Genomic DNA, 18,525 nt, shown 5'->3' on the forward strand with positions numbered 1-18,525 from the left:
TGGGTTTGGAATTCCCAACCTCAGGACTCCGCCATGAGATATCACACAGTGTTTTAAATACCAAGCTAAAGTCTACCTGTCTGAAGATAGTTAGACTTTTTCTTTGCTCCTGACTGCTGAGAACCCATGGGGTATTGCTGGGCACTGGGGTAGTGATTGTAGCAGGAATACTATTTATTTACAGTTACTGGGCCTCATTACGAGGTGGGCGGTAAGGGTTAACGGGCACCAGTAAGGAGAATGGTGCCGGTAAGCCCTTACCGCCCTATTCCGAGGTCCTTTAGCATGTCCCGCTATGGGCGCCTGGTTTTAGCAGGCACCCTTAGCGGGAGCCGCTAAGGGACCAGGGAGCTAATAACGGGCCGTCCCTATTCCCATTGAGCCCTATGGGGGCTTGAATGGGAATGGGGAATGCTTCTCAGAATGGGGATTTACCGGATCCTCCAAGGTTGGAATGACCCGGTAAGTCCCTATTTCGAGAACCCGGAATGCGGTAAGGGGGTAGCCATGGTGCTAAGAGCACCATGGCTACTGCCTACCTCGTAATGAGGCCCATTGTTTATATTTCAATGTTTCAATTGTCTGCTTAAGTGCTTGCAATTTGAGCACCTAATAAATACAATTGCAACTGGAAACAAAATGCATTGCCAGGGGATGGATCTAGGTTATGGAAGCAAGCTGTGCAAGTCGACTGGAGATGCGGGCATTATAGAACATGGAGAACTCAGGGAACTAGGGCTCATGCAGAACTTAAACCCAGGGAGAAAACGGAAGTATATGTAAACCAGGACTGTCCAACTCTAGGCCTTGAGGGCTGGAAATATGTTGGATTTTCAGGGTACCTCTCATTGATATTCATGAGATACATTTGCATACAATGGTTCTAAATGTATGCACATTTGTTTTCCTGAATACTTATGAGGGTTATTCTGAAAAATCCATCTGGATTCCGGCCATCTATGCCTGGAGTTGAACAACCCTGAAAACAGATGCTTATGTCTCATCACAAGTCGGGCCTCAGCCCTTAAATGCAACGGTAATGCTATTACCGCTGCATTTAATGGCTGGCACAATCTCAAGGTTGGCCTTAACTGGATGCATTCACATCCAGCTCAGAGCTGGGAATATAAAGTAGAACATAAATAGAGACTGCCAGCATGGTCTAAAGCATTAAAAATGTCAGCCCTAAAGGTCATGGTAAGAGGAAATTAGCGAGATTGCTCTGTGTATTCTCCTGTTGCACTATGAACACGTCTCAGAGGTTTTCTTTTGGACTTGATTCAAAGTGTAGAATCTATCCTCTATTTTTAATACAAGAGGATCACTATCTGACCTTCCACCGAGTTGCTACTCCATCACTCATTTGTTAGGTCAAAGAAAAAGTCTACCAGTTTCAGTGGTGTTAGCAAATTAGAACCACTTTCCATCAAGGCTAGAGATCGAGCACTGAGTGGTGTGCCGTCTTGCACATTGCTTAAAGCGTGTTAATTGGTTACAGGAGACCCCACCTGTAGATGGAAGGAAGCGGGGCAAGGGGTGACAAGGAAGAGAAAAGACACATGTATGGTTGAGTGAGATTTCTGTGTCAGTGTTTAGACTCTTCTGGTCTCTACAGGATAGGAAAACAGAAGGTCTGTCTCAGATGTCTTACCCTTATGTAATTATCCCCAAGGAATAAAGTCCAAGTGGAAAGGAAAGCTAACAACTTGCTTCCGGGTGGGCACTCTGGTTGGTTCATGCCAAGGAACCTGGAATGAGAACCGTTTTATCAGAATGTCAAATTCACAGATAAAGGGCAAAAAGTGCTTTCTAGTAATTTATAAATTATTTCACGAGTTAGTGCTTGCATAAAAAGGTAATCTCGAAAGGGTTGATCCATGACATATCTTAACCAGGGAGGGAGAGGGGGGGGAAGAGGAGTTTTGGTTTGTTTAAAGACCAAAGAAGGAACATCACGTAGTCCTTAGATCTCTGGAATGTATTGCCGAAAACATTCACAAGTGGTACGTGTGCTTCTAGAGCGGCACCGCTGTTGCTGAAGTCTGAAACTAGTGGTTTTAATGTGCTCCTTACCTCACAATTCCGTTTGGCAGCTCCGGCAACATCAAGCCATGCAGGTTTGTGGGCTCGTAGTGGGAGCCGGCTCGGTCTCGTTTCTTTGTACATAGGTGTCTTGTAACGGCTAGTCCGATACACTATGCATCGGGCGTGCAAAAACCACATGGAAGACGGACTGCACAATGCGTCCACGTTTAGGTCCCATATTAGAGAGTTACTCCTGATTGAGTGTTTTAATTAAAGCTACATTGGGTTTGCATACGTGAAAATATATAATCCTCGAAAATGGTCGCCGGAGCAGCAAGATATACTGATGCCAATATTAAAAGATGAAATGACAAAGAATAACTGATGCCAATATCAAAATTTTGTAAAGGAAGCGTAGAATGAATGTTAACTTATGTGCAATGCGGTAGCATTCTGTTTTCTGCCTCTTGCCACGGGACAACATTGCTAGGCGCATAGCTATGACGAACGTAGAGTTATTAGTTTGTCTGTCTGCTCGCAAACTTTGAGATTTAAGAAAAAGCTCTCGTCCATTTGTGGCTAGATCGGCCTGTATGGCCGAAGGGTACAAATGGCCTGTTGTGTGTAACCAATTAACATTCTTTAAGCAACCTCCAAGATGGCACACCACTCAGTGCTCGATCTCTAACCCTGATGAAAGTGGTTCTAATTTGCTAACACCACTGAAAGCGGTAAGCGTTTTCTTCAACATGACAAACGAGTGACGAAATAGCAACTCAATGGAAGGTCGGATAGTGATCCTCTTGTTTTAAAAATAGAGGATGAAGATAGACTCTACACTTTGAATCAAGTCCAAAAAAACCTCTGAGACTTGTTTATAGTGCAACAGGAGAATACACATAGTAATCTCAGTATTTTGTGCAACTGTGCCTCCAGAGTATAACACAGTAGTTTTTGGCAACTCTTTCATGTTTGGCCAAAACATTTTGAACCCTGCTGTCCAGAGAAATGGAATCAAATTCGTCAAGATTTCATCTGAAAAGCAGTTTTAAGATTTTGTTTAAGATTCAGGTCGTAGGGCAAGATAAACAGAATCAGTATATTGGACAAAATACAAAAAACTATACATGTATTCACCTGAGATCTATATGCGTGACCATGTTTAAACAAGGGAATACTCAGGTGTGAGACCCTCGATGGCCCAATTCGTGCATGTTGAAGAGGAAATTAGCTGCAGAAAGCAAGAGGAACTTGCAGAGACAGAGTATTTACAGGAAATTGTAACAAAGTGTCAGAAGCATGAGGAGGAAATATCTAGGTGCAATTGGTTGAGCAATCAGGTCAATTATGATGTTACGCAACTAAGGAGAGACAAGTGAGCAGACAGTGTTCCTGCCAGACGACAAGCTGAAATAAATGTTGGAAAAACTACAGGTCGAATTTCTGGCAACCCTCTGGGTCTAGCCAGTGCTTTTTCTCAAAGAGAGACCCTATGAAAAAGGTATATGTGTTGACGCCATTGGAGTGAGATAATCACCAATGTTTGACACCGTTGAAGTGAGATTGTCAGCACTGGCTCCTATGTTTGGCAGGCAGAAGAGCCAAGGCTGCCCCGCGGCAAGCTTCCAATGGCGTTCTCTGCTTTAATTGTCAATTCTGACTCCTGGTGGTCAGAGAAATGTTTAAAGCTGTGGAATGAGCAGTGTGTGCTGCTGAAGTTTGCAAGTATCTTTTTGAAAAGGCTTGTGGACATTGTGGAATTTATTCCTTTGGCCCCATTGAGAGCAGAGATGGACATCAATCCAAACACGGCCAAGTTGAAGTTAAGCTTGTCTGTTTGGAGTGTGCCTGTGGACTGTGGATAAACGAACATGTTAGTCTTTATCAGACTTCTATTAATGATGTCCTGAATTTTGATCAAGCTGAAGGATCTATATGGTTGCCATATAGTCTAATGTACTAGAGTGCATAGGTCTTCCTGAATTATGAGCATTAATGACCAGGCCCAAAAATGCCCTTAGCGATTGTTAAAGTATATGTTCTAGTAGATAATCATGTTTTACTGACCAAAGTAGCTATGATGTATTTATATATTTAATTGTATGTATTTATATATACAGGTGGGACAATGTTCTTTTGATCACAAAAGAACATACAATAGATAGAAATCAGATTTGATGGGAAGAAGTGAGCTTCTTACAATGGGGTGTGTTTGAGGGACATTCTGACCAGGCTGTTGAGGGGAGTGAATGGAACAGTCACTGGGGACAATACATATGTGGACATACATAGATTAAGTACAAGGAACACTGGACCTTTTTAAGTGTAGATAGGTGTTATGGCCAGCTGTGCTCTGGATGTGAACATGATGGGTGAAGTGCTAGAGAGGAGGCAGAGGAAGTGAGGGACAGAGGCAGGTTAGAGGCAAGGGAAAATGTTAGCTAGAAGACAAAGGAGAGGTAGTTTAGGAGGGAAACACAAAGGTGAGGAGGTAGGTTTAGTTTGGTTTTGAACAAATCAGTGTGGACTGTTTCACAGATATCTGGGGAAGAGAATTCCATGCATGTGGAACAAGAAGTGAGAAGGCATGGAATCAAGAGGAAACACAGGGAGTGTGAAGAGCCACATGGGCAGTTGAGGAAGCAGAGCGTTGATTGTGAGAAGGCTTGTAGAGTTGGATAGAGAAAGATGTAGGGGTGCCTTACCGTGGATAGATTTGTGAACCAGGAAAAGAAATTTAAATCTGGTCTTGTGTTGCATAATCAGCCATCCAGCCTGGTGATGGTACGAGGAAGTAGGTGTGAAGTGAAGGAGCTCAAAGAGAGTCCTTGTAGTGAAGTTAATGATTTTGTCGAGAGGACAGAAATCATAGTTGGTGGAACCAAAGGGGATGCTGGTACAGTAGTCCAGTTTAGAGTAGACAAGCTTGGTAAAGAGATGTTTGGCGGTGTCGAAAGGAAGGAGGTGCCTGACTTTAGGAGTTTGAGATGAGCTACTGTTCTAGTTTTGGAGATGAAAGTAGAGAAGCAGTGAGAAGGGTCATGGATGATGCAGAGATTTCTAGCTGAAGAAGAGTGGGGAAGAGTGTCAGGTGGGGACTGGATAGGCAGAGAAAGAGTTGAGAGAGAGTTTTTGGCAGGGAAGAAGAGCACCTCTGTTTTGATAGAGTTTAACATCAGAGAGTGTGAAGCCGTGCAATATTTTATGGCAGAGAGACAGTTGGAAAAGTTGACAGAGAGATCAGAGTAGAGTTCAGGAAAAGAGAAGAAGATTTGGGTGCCGTCTGCAAACAGTTGGTATGAGAACCCAAAGGAGGAGATTAGTTCCCCAAGAGCAGAGGTGTAGAAGTTAAAGAGGAGCAGATCCAAGACGCAGACTTTAGGAAAACACCAACAGTTAGAGGAGTGAGTTGAGAGGTGTTGTTGCTCGATGAGACAGGGAATTGATGAGGTGCATGGTAGGATTCAATCCAGGCAAGGGCTCAATCGCAAATCCCAAGAAGAAAGAAAGAGAGAATTATGGAGATCAGAATAAGAAAAGAAAAACATGGTACAGAAAACCCACATGTCAACATATGGCAATGCCTACAAAGAGGAGTCAACTTTTTGAGCATTTCAATGCAAAAGATAGAAACTCAACCCATAGGAAAAACAACATTTTCATGCGCAATTTTCGAATTCTCAATTCAAGATTCAAATGTGGGATATGGAACACCTGGGAATGCTGTGATATACAATAGTAGTGTGGTATGGGTTTGTGAGTGAGTCTTCCCGTTCTGTTTTCCACCTGAAAATGTTCATATGTGGGGAGTATGTCTGTGTCATAGTTCTGAGATCACAGCCCCCATACACTTACAACCATAGTTTTTTAAGAGGTCAACAGTATTCGGTAGATAACCTTGAATGTCAAACTACCAATGTGTACCTGTGCTTTTTCTGGGAGGAAAAATATTTTGTTTCTGTTTTCTCTGCATTTGATGATAAACTGCTAGGATTCCCGGGACTGCCAGGTCCCACAGGGTACACAGGTGTACCGGGATCGCGTGGCTTGAAAGGCCAGAAGGGAGAAATGACAGAAGGCCTGAAAGGTAAGCACAGCATCATATCTTGAAATTGGTATTTTATGTAGCTTTACATCTGAAGAGCCTTAATGTACAATTCCTGATCCAGAACGATTCTGCAGCTAGTGGGTTGAATATTGCCTATACAGAATGATTGTGTCTTGTCCTGTAGACATGATGCAGGAGGAAACAGTTTCCCAGTAAAGGCGGCTAAAACTTGGAATTCTCTACCACAAGACCTGAGAGCAGACATGCCCTACCGTTGCTTCAGGAAAAAAGTTACTCAACTCCTCACCTCGACTGACCTTTGCTGACCGGGGGCTCCTACTTCCTACGAGCATCTTGACCCCCTTGAACCTGTATACTTGCTGTAATTACTGTATGCCTGATCTGTCTAACCCAATGTAATTTTAATGTACATTTTGCCATGATGTAACCTGTAAGCTTCGTATTTCCTTGCCACTGCGCCCTGTTACCCCTGGGTCTGGCGCGCATAAAAAGTGAATAAAACAAACAAACAAACAAACAAAGCATTGATGGGTAAGCTTTGTAGAATGATGGTAGCTATTTTGTCATCACATTAAACAATAATTTGTCTCAATCAAGAATTCGGGTTACATATCAGATATATGTATATGGTCATAGGGAAGGTGATGTCAGGACAAAATTATAAAGTGACCAGTAAGAACCTATCACAATCAATTGTGAGGGATGCCAGAAAAAGTTGAAGATAACTCCAGGAAAATGTTATCAAACACAAAAATGTCAATCTTTTTTTAATAAACAGGACCACATTTAAATCTATTGATAAGATGTGGTGAAATCATAGATAAAACCGATTTATTAGTGCAAGTAATCCTTAAATAATACAATGTGTTCCATACTATAGCCTTCCAGATGACCACAAATATGACTGTTTTGCCTATGTAAGGCTTTCACAACCCTTAATTTAGTGGTGCAGACAACTTGCAATCTGTAAAATGCTCTGATGTTGCAAGAGGTTTATAGTGATAGCATTGAATGCAAAAGCATCGAAAAAAATGCATCGCAAAAATGCATTTTCTTTTTCATTTTTTTTTAATTGGGTGTCCCCCTACCCCATTTTTTACCCCTTAAAACCCATCATAATAAAAAATAAAACCTTTACCTTTAAAAGTAAAATTCATTTTTTAAATGCTTTTGCATTCGATGTTTTGTATTCGATAGAATCACTGGATACCTTTGCAAGACCTCGCAGTGATTATACTGCAGGCCCCACCGCCTAAAGCATACCTCATCTGCAGAACCAAGCCATGTGCAAGAATGTGTGTTGTGGGTCAGATCATCTAGGCCTGTCCCCTACATACTCAGAGTAAAATCTAGCCCATTTCAAGTCTATGTAGTAATCTGTATTCAGGTATTTGATCTAGAGGAACATGTGTCTCTTGGAGATATGCTTGCATACCCTGAATAAGGGTGTGTGTCCTTTCATCGTATGTTAAGGAGTGTCCCAGACCTATTTACGATCAATGACATGCCAGTGTGGATGGAGTTTTCAATGATACAGTTAATATTGTAGTGAAGTCAGAATTCTTGATATATACATATGCTTACAAAGCAAAGTAAATGGTCTTTGACTAGCAACACCAGAGTGAATAAGAAAAGTTAAGGATATTTGGTGATAAGTAAATAGTTTCAGACTATCGCTATGGGCTCGGTCACATACAATATTCTGGCCAGTGATATATTCTTTTTGTTGTTGAGTTTTTTGGAGGGGTTGTGAACTTTGCAATCCTTTGTGTAACATGCATGTTTTACTTCCCCTATTTGGCACTTATGTATGTTTGCCATGTGTAGCTCCCATTGGACACTCACAAGCCATTAGCCATCCCAGAATTGTGTCAGTGGTAGCTAATTAGCTAATGCAAAATGATTGCCATCTGGCAAGGAGGTTAATGCCCTAGCTGTTTTTGATGTGTATTAATAATAAAATTATGCAGGTACACTATCTGAGAAAGGGTGATCTGCTAACCAGACCCCCCTTCATTCAACTCCTTGCCAAACGTGTAGTGTACAGCTGTTTCCTGCTGCCTCTGCTCTCTGATGTCACAGAGAAGGTTCAGAGGTCACAGATGCACAGTTTCACATCTGTCAGTCACAGCCAAGCCACCATAGTACAACATTTACATGTACACCTTTATATTTATCAGTTCCAAATTTAATACAATTATGATGAACTACGCACATTGTGGCAGGATAATCCGAAAATAGAAGCCACACCTCTTTTGGTATTGTGATGGGGAATTCACACAATTATGAAAGACAGATTTTAATTGCAGTATACGATTGGGGAAAGCTATGTAGTTTTCAGGTACCTGCCTGTTTGCTTTCCAGTGAATGGGACAAAGGGTGGGATGCATGCCTCTTTTGACTCTCTGCATAAGGAGGTAATGCCCATCTTGCCAGTCCTGAGGTCTACCAGGTAGAGACTAGTTGGGAGCCTTTCTTCAAGCAGCCAAGCCCATAACAAAGGCCTGCCTCACACTAGAGGGCTGCATACCAGAGAGTATTTGAAGCTGAGGACTATGAAAGGGGCCGACTTAATAGAGCCAGGGAAAATAGGTGCATCGGAGGAAGGGTTCCTCCAGCTTACATTTCTGTGGACCTTTCTCTGCGTTCTGCCCCCTCCACTTCCTGGTGAATAAGGCACTCTGGATATGTCTTCAGATGTCAAAGGACAATTGTCACAGGGAAAAGGATTGGCCCCCATAATGCAGGCTTGATTTTCTCCAAATCCACTCGGAGAGTTGATCTTTCCAAAGCCCTCAGCCATTGAGGCGAAGAAGGAGTGCCGCGAGGCACAGGCATGCTCTGTCCCCTGCCCAGTCCCAGGGCACATTGGATGTGGCACTTGCTGAGGATCAATGAATACCACTCTGTTAGTAAACCTCTCTAGGCTGGGAGAGCAGACATTGAGAAGGACTCACCTTGCCTTAATTTGTATTTCTTTATTTGGATAGCGTGCCTGGCCCAAAGGCATCTGGGCCCCCTCCATTATTTCTTACAGCCTTCTGAGAGCCAAAACAGCAAGGAATCCCTGTTTTCTTTGCATCAAACCTATTGAACTGCTTTGGTACGGGGACCCAGGTGGGTGTTGCTTTTGGCACTCACTCGAACTTTGAACCACCACTGTTTTGAACTTGTTGACCCGTCTCACTGCCAAATAGCACCAAGCAGAGCATATAACCTGTTCAACTTGAATAATCATCTCACTGCTTTTAACAACGACATCTTTGAACATTCCAATGGGCCATCAGGATCACAACTTTGAACGGTCTGACCTCGGTTCAAACTTCTGGAGCATCTTGTCACTCGTTGATCCAAACCAAAGGTTACCAATGCCATGAACCAACTTGACACCTATGAACAAACCCGGTGAGCCTTCCAAACTGCATCTGTCCATTTAAAGTTTTGAGTGCCTCAAAAATACAATTTCGACTGGAAACAAAGGCAATTTTAGCAATTTGTTGCCAAGGGAAGGATCTGTGCAAGTGGACTGGAATCAGTTTATGATCTATTCTGGAAGAATAAACACCCATTGGGGAGCCATATGATTGGGCTACACAGAACCAATGACAAGCCTGGTTAAATCCAATCTCTGGCATTGTCTTGGGAAAAGTATCCAGTTTTAAGTGGATCCGGACTTTGAGGTGTATAAATTAAAACTCACTTGTCACAAGGGCATTAGGATTTCTTGCCACTGCATACTGGGAATTGTACTGCTATGACACATGCTTTCATTCTTAGGCAATCCAGGGTACATGCAGGACCGTACAGTGTAATTCTACATCAATATAAGACAAGTGTCATTCAGCACAGTGCTTGGGTTACCAGGATCTTTCCTATATAATCAATGGTGATACCGGTACCTCTATTTTTTAACATATATATATATATATATATATATATATATATATATATATATATATATATATATATATATATATCAGTGAAAAAACTTTGTTAAAAGGGACGTTATGGTTAAGTTGCGCTACTAAAAACCTATCAAATTCAGTAAAAAAACGTTGTTAAAGGGACGTTATGGTTCAAAGTAAAACCGAAAAACCCCTGAAATTCGGCAGTTATGGTAAGATAAGCAACCATAACTCGCGCCACCGTGCACTGTTAACACTAACACCCAGGACATCAAAGATGACATCACAAATGTCATTGATGACATCACTGATGACATCACATGTGCATTTACTTTTCATGAAAACTCTGTAGGAGGGATTCTTATAATGTTGACCAAAAAGTGTCAAGGATCATTTGAATAAATATCATGAGCTAATTAGTGCATTAAGCAATGCATTGATATAAATAGCATTCTATTATGAAGTTCTATCCAGTATACTAAGCAACTCATGCAGAAACTTAGGCAGTGTGTGCAGTATACATGATGAAGGTGCAATATTCATAATCTTGCCATGTAGAATAATGAAATGATAACTGCTTTCTTATTAGAGGTTTGGGTACTGTGAAACATGTAATAAGTAGCTAATAAAACCCACTTAATACATAATTACATTATTACAGACAAAACACAAAGAGACAACAACACATACAAATATGAGTATATACAGGGACAGAGAAGTAAGCAAAAAAGCAGAAGTAGTAGCAGAAAGAGTTCATAACTTAACTGATTATCTTTATGCAGAGAAATGATTGCTCTGTTTCAAAGCTGCTACTTACTGTATGTATGTGTATCAAATGATGTCAGTGAACCCTAAGGAAAGGAGTGTGAGTACAATGTATACAAATATGAGCATATACAGGCAAGGTATAGTAATAAAAATAAAACTATGAGAAAGTGCTGATAACTCTAATGATTATCTTCATGCACAGAAAGGATTGCTCTCTTTCAAGCCTGTGTCTTCCGCTATATATATGTTTCATATGATATGACTTGACCCTAAGTCTACAAATATAGTACCTTTTCAATGTTTACTTCCTGACTGTTACTGAAGAAAACTATGTGGCTTAGATATGTCAGTAAAGGAAAAAAAGGGAGAGCCAGCCATGTGATGTCATCAGTGATGTCATCAATGACATTTGTGATGTCATCTTTGATGTCCTGGGTGTTAGTGTTAGCAGTGCACGGTGGCGCGAGTTATGGTTGCTTATCTTACCATAACTGCCGAATTTCAGGGGTTTTTTGGTTTTACTTTGAACCATAACGTCCCTTTAACAACGTTTTTTTACTGAATTTGATAGGTTTTTAGTAGCGCAACTTAACCATAACGTCCCTTTTAACAAAGTTTTTTCACTGAATTTCATAGGTTTTTAGTAGCGCAACCTAACCATAATATCCATGACTTTATATACATGTAACATAGAACATACTTAACCCCTAGCTAGTGATTTCGATGTCCGCGGACTACCGCCATGTCCGCAGACATATCGAAAATCTGAGCGTGGTGAATGTAAATTTAAATAGTGTGCCCCATTTCCCCTTTGAGGTTGGCTTTGAAAAGAGCCGTTTTTTGGGGGGTTTTTTGCAGATGCTTGACAGACACCTGTTATTTTGTATTTTTATTTTTTTATTTTTCTTACTTTACTCCTAAAATCTTCACATAACCTTCTCCAAAGCAACCCTTACATTCCAAAACAGAATGGCATTTCCCATAAAAGATAAGGAAATGCCATCTTCTTTAAAATAAATAGCATTACTGGAATCAATATTCTCATTATTACAGAAGAACGTACTAGCTCTAAGCATGAAGGCACACATGCCTCGGTTGATTACACACCTAGCATTGTTTTGCTGAGCAAAAAAAACTGAACTATTGTCCCATATTGCCCTAGGTACTAATCCAGAAAAAATTACTTTGGCATTTGGAAGGATGTTCATTACTGCTTGAACCAAGTGTTCCAAATCTGCCAACAAAGTAGATGCACTGACATAGCCCAAATGGAAAGCACCATAGCGCAAAACTACCACATGGGGACTGTTGATCCTGCCCATATCTTCACAAACGTGTACAATTCCCTGTACATTGCAATCAGGCACAGTGCTCCACACCACCTCCACTCCTTTAACATCAAAATTCTTTGCAACATGCCTGCATTGAGCATACTGTTGTAAACCATGCACAAACATATCTCCAAGCACCAACACCCTGACTTTCTCCACTTCTGCCATCTTCACTACACACAGTCTCTTTGAACACAAATCCACAACCTCAACATCTGATTGGCTGATCCCTACAGTCTTCTTTCCATGCTGGATTTGCTGGAAAACCCCAGATGTAGCACGCCATATCCGCAGACCGCATAACTCTTAGACAGCCCTTCTACTATTTCCACTTCATTCTCTGTGCCATTCCCTCATTGGATACAGCTAACCAGGCACACAATGCGGAGAACGTCCTCAGAACACCCCCATTTTGTTTATTTTCGAACATTGCAGGACACCGCGAGTGTTCTTAGAACACATTCAACTTGCCAGCGAACAATACGGACAACGTCCTCAGAACACCCCCATTTTCTTTATGTACGAACATTTCAGGACACAGCGAGTGTTCTTATAACACTTTCAGCTTGACAACGAACAATACAGACAAACGTCTTCAGGACACCCCCTGCGAGCATTCCAGGACCCCACGAGTCTTCTTAGAACACTTTCAACTTGACACCGAATCCATTCTGTTTATTTACGAACATTTCAGAACAGCCGTGTTGTTCGCAGAAAAATCGAACACAACAAAAGTGTCTAGCACATAAAAAAAACAGAACATTGAACCTATCTCATACTCCCGCACCCTCCCCAAACACTCTTACACACCAACACACTCTACTAAATACAATTTTTAATCCAAGTTTCACCACGCTGTCCGCGGTCGTCCGCGAATGCAAGATGGCGGGCGCCACAGAAAATCTGACGCGCTTCATGCACCACGCCGTCCAATCAGCGAACACGTCGCTTGTCCGTGGACATCACGCAAGCCGCTCGGCCAATCAGGGCACTGTCCGCGGAGCGAACCGGGAAGTCCGTCCGCAGAGCGAACGGAGATATCACACATTTTTTTGCCTTACATTTTGGTCATTTAAAAAAAAACGACTGGACGGATTTACACCAAATTTGCAAAAGTACGCTTTCGGGACCAAGCCCCTGCCGCAAATTTGGGGTAAATTCGTCCAGCGGTTTGGGCTGTAGGCGTGCGCAAAGTTTTTTCCCATTATGTCTATGGGAAAAAACTAAAGTTTTGGGACCCGCCCTATAACTTTGCCCCCCCTGGACCAAACCTCTCCAAACTTTGCAAAAATATCCAGAGTGGGCAATATACTTTTTTTGCAAAGTTTGGTGAGGATTCGTCCAGAGGGAGCAAAGTTATAAGCCACCCAAAAATGCTCTTCCCATGGAAACACCAACTTAACCATAACTACATGGACGCTAGCGCGTACATGTAATAAATTAGGTGACATTAGTTTGACACAGAGAAACTGAGATTGGTTATGATGGTTTTCCACATTGGAGTCCAGTTGTGTTGAGAGTTGATTGGGAACGTACAGAACACATTTGCAAAATGTGCACTATACTTTGAAAAAGTGACAGATTCACAGTACAAGATTAAGGAAATGTTGCCAGCGGCAAAGTTGGCGACTCTCAAACAATAGAATCACATTCCTCATGTTTCAAAAATGTATTAGTAGTACGCTGTCGTTAATTCAGGAAGAAAATATGCACAAGATACCTCCCGCCCCACACACACACCTGTGGGAAAATAAAGTAGAAAATAAAAAGAGACTGCCAGAATGGTCAAGAAAATTCAAAATGTCAGCACTAAGACATTTATCATAGTAAGAGGACAGTATCTACTGAAAGCAAAATGGAGCATGCAGGGGGAGAGCATTTACAGGAAATAGTAATATTGTTTCAGAAGCACGAGGAGGAAATATCTAGGTGCTTTTGGTTGAGCAAGGAGGTAAATCCAGCTCCCCATCTCGAAAGAACTGAAAGTATCTTTTAAAAGAGCTTCTGGGCTTTGTGATACATATTCCTTAGGCCCCATTTCCAGCAGAGGTGGACATCAAGCCAAACAGAGACAAGTTTGAGTTAAGCCTGTCTGGTCAGGGCATGCCTGTGGATAACGAACATGCTAGTCTTTATCAGACTGCTATTAGAGATGTCCTGAGTTTTGATAAAGTGGAAGGATCTACATGCCTGCCATATAATCAAAGGTACTAGAATGCAAAAGTCTTCCTGAATTATGAGCATTAAAAACCAGGCTAAATAAAATGCCCTTAGCCATTGCTGAAGTATGTGCCGTAGTAGATGATCACGTCTTACAGACCAAGGTAAGCTATGGGCCTTGTGTCCAGGATCTCCTTTAGGTTGAAAAGACACCACCCCTTTCAATCGTATCTTAACCCCATAGATTCTAAGAGTGAGTATACTTGTCATTATTTCCCAAAATAAATCATTGTAGGCCCTGCCTACTTCCACATTTAAGGGACGTGCTATCTAAAGACCCCAAAATGAAGCATAGCAATTGAAACTCACAATAGCTGGCATATGGGCGTTGGAACAGGTTTTAAGGAGGTAGAAGGAGAGTAAGGGGCAGCTCATTTAACAAACAAAAACATAATAAGTAAAAAATCGGATAGTAAAAAACAAAACACAGGTCAACATATGGCAACACAAACACCTAGGTGTCAACGTTTTGAGCATTTCAACGCAAAAGATAGAATGTCAAGCCCTAGGAAAACATTGTTCATTTTGTATGGACAATTTGGGAACTCTCACTTCAAGATTAAAATTTTGGATAAGGAACACCTTGGTATGATGTGACTTACAATGATAGAGTGTTATGGGATTGTGAGTCACCAGGAAATTTGCTTCTGGTGGGGTGTATGTTTGTGTCAAAGTTCTGAGATCCAAAGCACCCACACATGTCCATCCATAGGTATTTGAAATGCCAGAGGTATTTGGTAGAGCCTCTTGAATTTAAAACTAGCAGTATGTGCCTGTGTTTATTTCTGGGTGGAAAAATAACATATTTCTGTTTTCTCTGCATTTGATGATAAACTGCTAGGAGGTCCTGGATCGAGAGGATTACCGGGCGAACGTGGACCTCAAGGTTACACTGGCGCACGAGGAGTCCCTGGTATGAAAGGCCAGAAAGGAGAAATGGGCGGCGGTCTAGGTGTAGGTAAGCACAGTGCCATATCTTGATATGTGTCGTTTCTGGAACTTTTCATCTGAAGAAACCTTCATGTAAGATTCCTGGGTATTCTTGATCCAGGACAATTCTGCAGCTAGAGGTTGAATATTGCCTATGAAGAATGATAGTGTCTAGTGCTGTAGATAAGATACAGACAAGATTTGATGGGTAAGATTTGAAGAATGATATTTATTTTGTTAATGCATCAAACACTAATTTGTCTCAATCAATAATTCAGATTGGGTATCAGATGTATGCATACGGTGATCAGTAAGAACCTATCACAACCAATGGTGAGGGAAGCTAGAAAAAGTTGAGGATAACTCAGAGACAACATTATTAAACAAAAGTCAAATTACCTGAAAAATGTCAATCCTTGTATAATAAACAGAACAAAATATAAACCTATTGATAAAATATGGTGAAGTTATAGATGAATCTGGTTTGATAATCCTAGTAATCCTAAAATAATGTAATGTGTTCCAGACTATAGCCTTCCGGCTGACCGCAAATATAACCAATTATCCTATGTGGACAGGGCTTCAAAACATTCAACTGTGACATATAAATAACATTTAAGGGCTCATTTCGATGAAGGGTGAAGGGAACACAGACCTTAATTTAGTGGCGCAGTCAGATTGCAATCTGTGGGATGCTCTGATGTTGCAAGGCCCGGCAGTGATTATCCTGCAGCCTCCGCCCCCGAAAGCATACCTCATCGGCAGAAGCAAACCATGGGCAAGAATGTGTGTTGTGGGTCAGATCATCTAGGCCAGTCCCTACACATTCAGAGATTGATCAAGCCCATTTCAAGGACATATAGTAATATTGAATCAACTATTTGATCTAGAGGAATGTATTTTTCTCTCGGAGAGACACTAGCATAAACTGGAAAATGATGTGTTTCCTTTCATTGTATGTTAAGGAGTGTCCCAGACCAATTTGTCATCAAAGACACACCAGTGTGAGTGGAGTCAGAATTCTTAATTATCCTGTCATATTTACAAATGTGTACAAAGCATATTAAATTGTCTTTGACTAGAATCCCCAGAGTGAGTAAGAAAGGTTAAGGATATTTGGTGTTTAGCATTACCATTCAGGCCACTTCTTTCTTGCCTGTAAAGTAGCATTCCATAAGTAGCCTCATTAAGTACAGCTGCGCTTGCTATGTTTCCAGGTTAATTTAATTTGGTGGTTATGGGCATTTGGGATGCTTCTTTTTAGTCATCAAATACTATAAGAAGTTGTAATTTGGGGAGGCAGGACGATGGTGTTTTGTTGGATAAAGCCCCTGAGAAAGTTGCATCTATTATTGATAACAGCTAACACATACATGTTGTATTTTCAACTAAACAAAATAATTTTAAAAAAAAGATAAGGCTAAAGAAATATCTGATTTGTGTAGTCCAGAACAAAACACAATGGGAATCCTCGAAGGTTTGGTTAATTGCATTCCTCCTTTGACAGTAGAAATAGTACTTTTCTTATAAAAAAAAAGTGCAAAGTGAAAAATACAGAAAATGACCAAGTGAAAGTGCATACCCAAAAGATAATCCATCTAGTTCAAAATTAGCACAGTACATATTTGCTCCACTGAATCCCACTCATTTCTGAAGGGTAATACTATGTTGTTGTTCAGGACACTTACATCAAAAAAAAAATAGTACAATCCCTGATTGGAAATTAAAAGATAATCAATGGTTGGAAATCATACAATCATGCATATAGGAATCAACATCCCGTCCTCGGGCAGCCAGCCAGTTTAAACCCACAAAGCATCTGGGTAGATGTAATGTGTTGGCTTTGGTGAGACAGTACCTTCTGTCTCCATGAGCGAGAACATAGAAATAGCCTTTTTTAAATGACTAAAACAATAGAAATGTTCTGGCACCTTTGGATTGAACCTGAGGGGTAAACATGTTTTATAGGCATGTAACCCCAATATCACTGTGCCTGTATCACCTTATCAAAGTGGTGTATGTTATTCACATTTTCTTTGTTGACACCTTATACTGCAAATTGAGAACTTTCTAATTGAAGCTCATGTTTCACAAGATAGGGACTCGTTCGATCAAGAGAACTGCTGGACCTGATGATGTCTAAGGCCCACCTAGCTGTGTGCTATGGCAATTTGCAACATCTTTGTAGAGCTTGGCTCGCAGAGTGTCTTTGTATGTTCAGGCCACAGGGGCAACTTAATGAAATATTATTTGCTGGGACAAATTAAATATATGTGCTTTAATTAACTGTTTTAATGGGATGGTTTACATATTTTAAGATTATATTTTTGTCTCTAATTTCTGTATAAAGCTTTTTTTGAATAAACCTATATGACTGTAGCCTCATGTTTGCAAGTCCTGTCAATTCTGCTACGTTTTAGAAGGAGTTTTGCCCATAACATTATTTAACTGGGAATGTTCTCCCCCCCTCTCTCTTGTTCTCTCTGTGTCTTACTTTCTCTCTCTTCTTCTTTATCTTTCTCATAATCTCATTTTATCACATCTTTCTATTTATAGAAGTTGAAGAGTTTAAACAGAAAATCGATGTTCTGAATACACAGCTGAAAATCCTAACAGCTGCCTCCAACAAGCAGAAAAAAGGTGCAAAATATCCCATACCTGAATGTATGACGTGTTACTGAGATTGTGAACGTAAAATGCTAAATGTGCCAAGTGTTCTCGCTCTTATGTTATGTTATGTTATTTTGCACTTATATAGCGCCTTATATACCATTGGTATGGTCTGAAGGCACTGGTAGGTTGAACGCCCTTGGGAACCGAAGTTTGGGTCAGTAGAGAGAGTAGGGAGAGTCAAAGGCGCGTGTGCGCACCGGGTATGTGTGCAGCTGGTGCGGTATTCGTTAAATAGCTGCTTCTTAGCGGTAGGTGTGGTGGTTGAGCTCAGGGGTATGTGTTCGTTCTGGCAGGATTTATCCAGACCGACTGTGGCTGCGTTAGGCCTGAGGAGAACCCCTGGCTGGGGGGGTGTAACCAGCAGTGTTTACTTAGAGTGATGGGGAGTGAGCGGGAGGTGTTGGTATGAGAACAGTTATACCGAATGGTGTCATAGTATCTCTGTGTTCTGTTGAGTGGTGGTGTAAAGAAGAGAGTAAGCGTGGGGTGTGATATGATGAGTTACATGCTCTTGCATACGTTCTCTGCATTCCAGACCATACTATGTACGTCACGCAGTTCTATGCGCTCCAGTCCGTTCTATGGACTTTTATTCATTCTATGT

At 41.2% G+C, this 18,525-nt stretch overlaps 1 protein-coding gene across 1 annotated transcript in view; it reads left to right on the forward strand.

The window, feature by feature from the left end:
• LOC138473731 (pulmonary surfactant-associated protein D-like) overlaps nt 1-18,525 on the forward strand; it is a 178,443-nt gene that overhangs the window by 90,464 nt on the left and 69,454 nt on the right. The window contains exons 3-5 of the mRNA XM_069612197.1: nt 6,017-6,112; nt 15,160-15,276; nt 17,805-17,888. Coding sequence (XP_069468298.1) covers nt 6,017-6,112; nt 15,160-15,276; nt 17,805-17,888 — 297 coding nt within the window. The remainder of the gene's footprint in view (nt 1-6,016; nt 6,113-15,159; nt 15,277-17,804; nt 17,889-18,525) is intronic.

This window comes from Ambystoma mexicanum, chromosome 8, assembly GCF_040938575.1.
Source record: "Ambystoma mexicanum isolate Mex_15411 chromosome 8, UKY_AmexF1_1, whole genome shotgun sequence".
Classification (NCBI taxonomy): domain Eukaryota; kingdom Metazoa; phylum Chordata; class Amphibia; order Caudata; family Ambystomatidae; genus Ambystoma; species Ambystoma mexicanum.